The 4,570-nt window shown below is 53.2% G+C and overlaps 1 protein-coding gene across 2 annotated transcripts; it reads right to left on the reverse strand.

The window, feature by feature from the left end:
* Nucleotides 1-431: 431 nt before the first annotated feature.
* MRPL24 (mitochondrial ribosomal protein L24) lies at nucleotides 432-4,303 on the reverse strand. Of its 2 annotated transcripts, none has more exons than XM_077258570.1 (6): nucleotides 4,125-4,303; nucleotides 2,947-3,134; nucleotides 2,544-2,639; nucleotides 2,096-2,199; nucleotides 1,479-1,609; nucleotides 432-799 (listed from the first exon to the last, which is right to left on the reverse strand). In XM_077258570.1, the coding sequence occupies exons 2-6, from the start codon at nucleotides 3,130-3,132 to the stop codon at nucleotides 663-665; spliced, it is 654 nt and encodes a 217-aa protein (XP_077114685.1). In that variant the 5' UTR covers nucleotides 3,133-3,134; nucleotides 4,125-4,303; the 3' UTR covers nucleotides 432-662. The 2 variants fall into 2 exon arrangements, with proteins under 2 accessions (XP_077114685.1, XP_077114694.1); XM_077258579.1 differs by lacking the exon at nucleotides 4,125-4,303 and adding an exon at nucleotides 3,977-4,073.
* Nucleotides 4,304-4,570: the final 267 nt, after the last annotated feature.

The raw sequence follows: 4,570 nt of genomic DNA on the forward strand, positions 1-4,570 counted from the left end.
GCTCCTATGTACAAGAATATAAGTGCTATAAGGCCGGGATCACACTTGCAACTTGTTGCGTCCTCGTTGGGTCTGCAGGAGCGTAAAAAACAACGCATCCGCATACATCCGCATGTCCTGATTCCCCAATGTTAAAGATAGGTACGCAGGCACATGCAGAAGTAGGCGTACCTAAACGGAAGAAGTGCGGAGCTTCAGGGAGGAAGTACGCTGCTGTCCACAAGGCACCAGTACGCAAGTGCGAACGTAGCCTTAGTCGTGTTCTACTCTGCAGTGAAAATGAAGCACAATGACTCCTGACGATGCAGACCCCGGACGATCCCACGCCCCTACATGTCAGCCCAGTGCTGGGTACACCACCAGCAACAGCACGGCCCCATTTATACAGAATAAAAAAAAAATATATACATAAATAAAAGACCCCAAGAAGATGAAATTAAAAAGGACAAGACATTAGGTGAACTTGTCTGGATTTTATTGTGGTGGTCTCTTCTGTCATATGCTGACAGATTTTTGCAAATCCAATTGGTAAAATCCGCATCATATACCCCACCCCTGCACTTAGGACATTGGTACTTGTTTCTCATGTGTAAACCCCCAATAACAGAGGCCGAGCTATAACGTTTGAGTCGTCTGGGACCCCCGTCTGAGGTCCACGTCCATCAGTACCAGAAGGAATCCCGGTGTCGTCTGTTCTCTACAATGCCCATGGCTTCCATGATTTCCTCCTGAAAGGTTTTCAATGATGGAACGTAGGTTCTCTCCAAAGCGTCATCCGCAGACGTGTCCTTAGGGCCATCTACGGAGAGAAGTCAGAAATATGACACAAGAGATGTATGCCAGCACGGTTGCTCAGTGGTTAGCACTGCAGCCTTGCAGGTCTGGGGTCCTGGGTTCAAATCCCACCAAGGACAACATCTGCAAGGAGTTTGTATGTTCTCCCCATATTTGTGTGGGTTTCCTCCAGGTTCTCCGGTTTCCTCCCACATTCCAAAGACATACTGATAGAGATTCTAGATTGTGAGCCCCAATGGGGACAGTGCCAATGTTTATAAAGCGATGTAAAATTAATGGCGCTATATAAATGAGTAAAATAAATAAATAAGTACTTAGGGGGTTCTCCGGGGTCTCTCATGTCGTGTGCACAAATCCTGGCAGACACCTGTTGAATGCCTGTATCTAGGCCGGCGTTGGCCAGGCCGAGCGCCGGTATCTAGGCCGGCGGTGGCCAGGCCGAGCGCCGGTATCTAGGCCGGCGGTGGCCAGGCCGAGCGCCGGTATCTAGGCCGGCGGTGGCCAGGCCGAGCGCCGGTATCTATGGCGGTGGTGGCCAGGCCGAACGCCGGTATCTAGGGCGCCGGTGGCCAGGCCGAACACTGGTATATAGGCTGGCGGTGGACACACTGAATCACATTGTTTTAGCTAAAAGCAAGTGACCACTGCATACAATAAACAACAGATTCCTGCGGGGTCCTCACCCTTCCACTGCTCAGGGATAATCCCATCTCGTCGCTGGAAGACTGGTTTAGGAATGATCCGTCCAGTTCGTAGCGACACTCTAACCCGCTCGCCCTCCTCTGTGTACCGCCATTCGACTGATGTTGGCTGCCTGGAGGGAAAAAAAAAAAGTCATCAGCTCACGACCATGCGAGTAAGGCTTCTTTCACACTAGCGTCGGGCTCGGCCCGTCGCGGTGCGTCAGGCCGAGGTCCCCGACGCTAGCGTTGTCTCCGCCGCACAACGGGTGCAGCGGATGCATTTTTCCAGCGCATCCGCTGCCCCATTGTGAGGTGCGGGGAGGTGGGGGCGGAGTTCCGGCCGCGTCGGAAAAAGCGGACCGTCGGGAGCAAAAAACGTTACATGTAACGTTTTTTGGTCCCGACAGTCCGCCGCAGCACGGCGCAACCGTCGCACGACAGTTGCGACGTGTGGCAATGCGTCGCTAATGTTAGTCAATGCTGAAAAAACGCATCCTGCAAGCACTTTTGCAGGATGCGTTTTTTCGGCAAAACGACGCATTTGCGACGTATTGCAGTTAACGCTAGTGTGAAAGTAGCCTAATGGAGATGAATGACAGAAGGGACGAGCAGCTCACCTGTCTGTCGGGTCCACGAGAGCCACGTGATTAAGCAGCAGAGGAGCTTCACTGGGCACATACGTCCCTCTGTAACTACCAGACTTCCCAACGTAGCGATAATGCTAAATATCAAAGGGAGAAAGTAAGAGATGTGAGCCATTATCTATACACAGGAAGCCCTACAGGTCAACGAGACCCTGTGTACATTAGTGTATATGCCACTTGCCATAAAGCTCTATACCCCTTGATGAAGGCTTGCTGAGCGTGCAAACAGCATTAACAGAGCGGGCTCAGGAGTTGAGGGTAGGATCTGCATGTACAGAGTGGGCCCGGGAGCCGAGCGTGGGAACTGCATGCACGGAGCAGGCTTTGGAGCTGAGCATGAGATGTACAATGCCCCTGGTGTGTGTGTGTGTGTGTGTGTGTACAGACAGGCATCTGTATCAGGTGCATTTCCGTCTCTCACCGTGTTCAGGTTCTCCACCACCACCCAGTTACGCGCTCTTATAACTTGCGTCACCTTTCCCTGTTTTCCCGCATCTTTACCAGCAAGAACTTCAACCTGGAAAACAAAGCAGATAAATCAGAGGACACAAATCATTAACCCCCAAAAATTGCGCAAGTCATCATGAACTCCTTTGGCAGATGTGGACCTAACCGTTTGTTTGTGCCGAAGCCTGACCGCAGATGTGAAGTGCAATCACTTGTGTGCGAACCCAACAAAATCAGCAGCAAAACAACACATCATTTTGCCCGATTTTTGTTATTGATTTCGGGGATTCAATTTAAACGTAAAGGGCGAAATGGGCGGTGAAGCCGTCTCGTAAAACACCCACAATAGGGTCACAAAACTAATCTCCGCTACTTACTGTGTCACCGCGGAAATACGCCCACTCATCATTCCTGATGGGCTCCACAAATATTTTCGATCTCCTCTTTCCAGGAGGATTTCTCCGCTGAGCAGCTACGGTAGACGGCCGGCTGGTGCCAAAGCGGTAGTCACGGGGTAACTTTATGACCTTGGAGGGCGCAGAGAGGAGCGCGGTGAGACGCATGTCTGGAAGAAAACAGTCATAGAGGTCCTGAAGTTTAGTAATTTCTCAGTAATGAAGCTCTTGGATTTCATAGAAAAGGAAATGTCCCCAGCATCAATATCTCACTGCTACGATGTCAGATGATCAGACTCCACCCCCAGCTATGAGGGCCAAAGGGCAGACTCCACCCCCAGCCACGAGGGCCAATGGGCAGACTCCACCCCCAGCCACGAGGGCCAAAGGGCAGACTCCACCCCCAGCCACGAGGGCCAACGGGCAGACTCCACCCCCAGCCACGAGGGCCAACGGGCAGACTCCACCCCCAGCCACGAGGGCCAACGGGCAGACTCCACCCCCAGCCACGAGGGCCAACGGGCAGACTCCACCCCCAGCCACGAGGGCCAATGGGCAGACTCCACCCCCAGCCACGAGGGCCAATGGGCAGACTCCACCCCCAGCTACGAGGGCCAACGGGCAGACTCCACCCCCAGCCACGAGGGCCAATGGGCAGACTCCACCCCCAGCCACGAGGGCCAATGGGCAGACTCCACCCCCAGCCACGAGGGCCAATGGGCAGACTCCACCCCCAGCCACGAGGGCCAATGGGCAGACTCCACCCCCAGCCACGAGGGCCAATGGGCAGGCTCCACCCCCAGCTGCAAGGGCCAATGGGCAGGCTCCACCCCCAGCTGCAAGGGCCAATGGGCGGGCTCCATTGGACATCGAAGGATAACTTCATTTTAACCCCTTAGATTACTTGGTCATTAGCAGCCGCTGACAAAAAACAGACAGATTATTAGGGGCGCTGCTGCACAGAACAATGAATAAAGCACGCAGAAGTAAGCGGTAAAGCAGAGCCGAGAACCTCGTTTCCCGTGATCGGTGGTGGTCCCTGCGGTGAGACCTTCAGTAATTGTACCCTAGTGACATAGTAAAGGTCTACAGATGGTACAGACCCTGCAGTACACGTGTATAGGAGCGGTGACCTTCACCACACTGGCCCCACCTCTCACCTCCTTCCCCCACGTGTCCCCGAGCGGCCGACCCCTCACACCGCACAGAACCGCGCGCACCGGCCGCTCATCTACCGCCTCCCTCCGCACAGCGTCTGACTCTGAGCAAATCCTGCAAGTTTGAACCAGGAAACAGATTCTCCGAGGCCGTCAATGCCGCAAGGCGTCATGGGAGTTGTAGTTTTTTTCACGGCGCCTGCGCATCTTTCTCTCTTTTTTTTTTATAAACTTTATTTACAAAATGTGGCAAATGCAGCTTCTGTAGAGATTTGGCGGGGTGTATGCCGCCTATAGACACAGACAGATGATGTCTCTCTCCCATCTCAGCTGCAGCTGTGTTATCAATACTATTCATTAAGGATGCAGACAACTGACATTTTTGCGATTTTGGTTTTGTCTCCCTGCCTTCTAAAAGCCCCAACTTTTTCATTTTCCGGCACCAGGGC

The sequence above is a fragment of the Ranitomeya variabilis genome, chromosome 1 (assembly GCF_051348905.1).
Source record: "Ranitomeya variabilis isolate aRanVar5 chromosome 1, aRanVar5.hap1, whole genome shotgun sequence".
Taxonomy (NCBI): Eukaryota; Metazoa; Chordata; class Amphibia; order Anura; family Dendrobatidae; genus Ranitomeya; species Ranitomeya variabilis.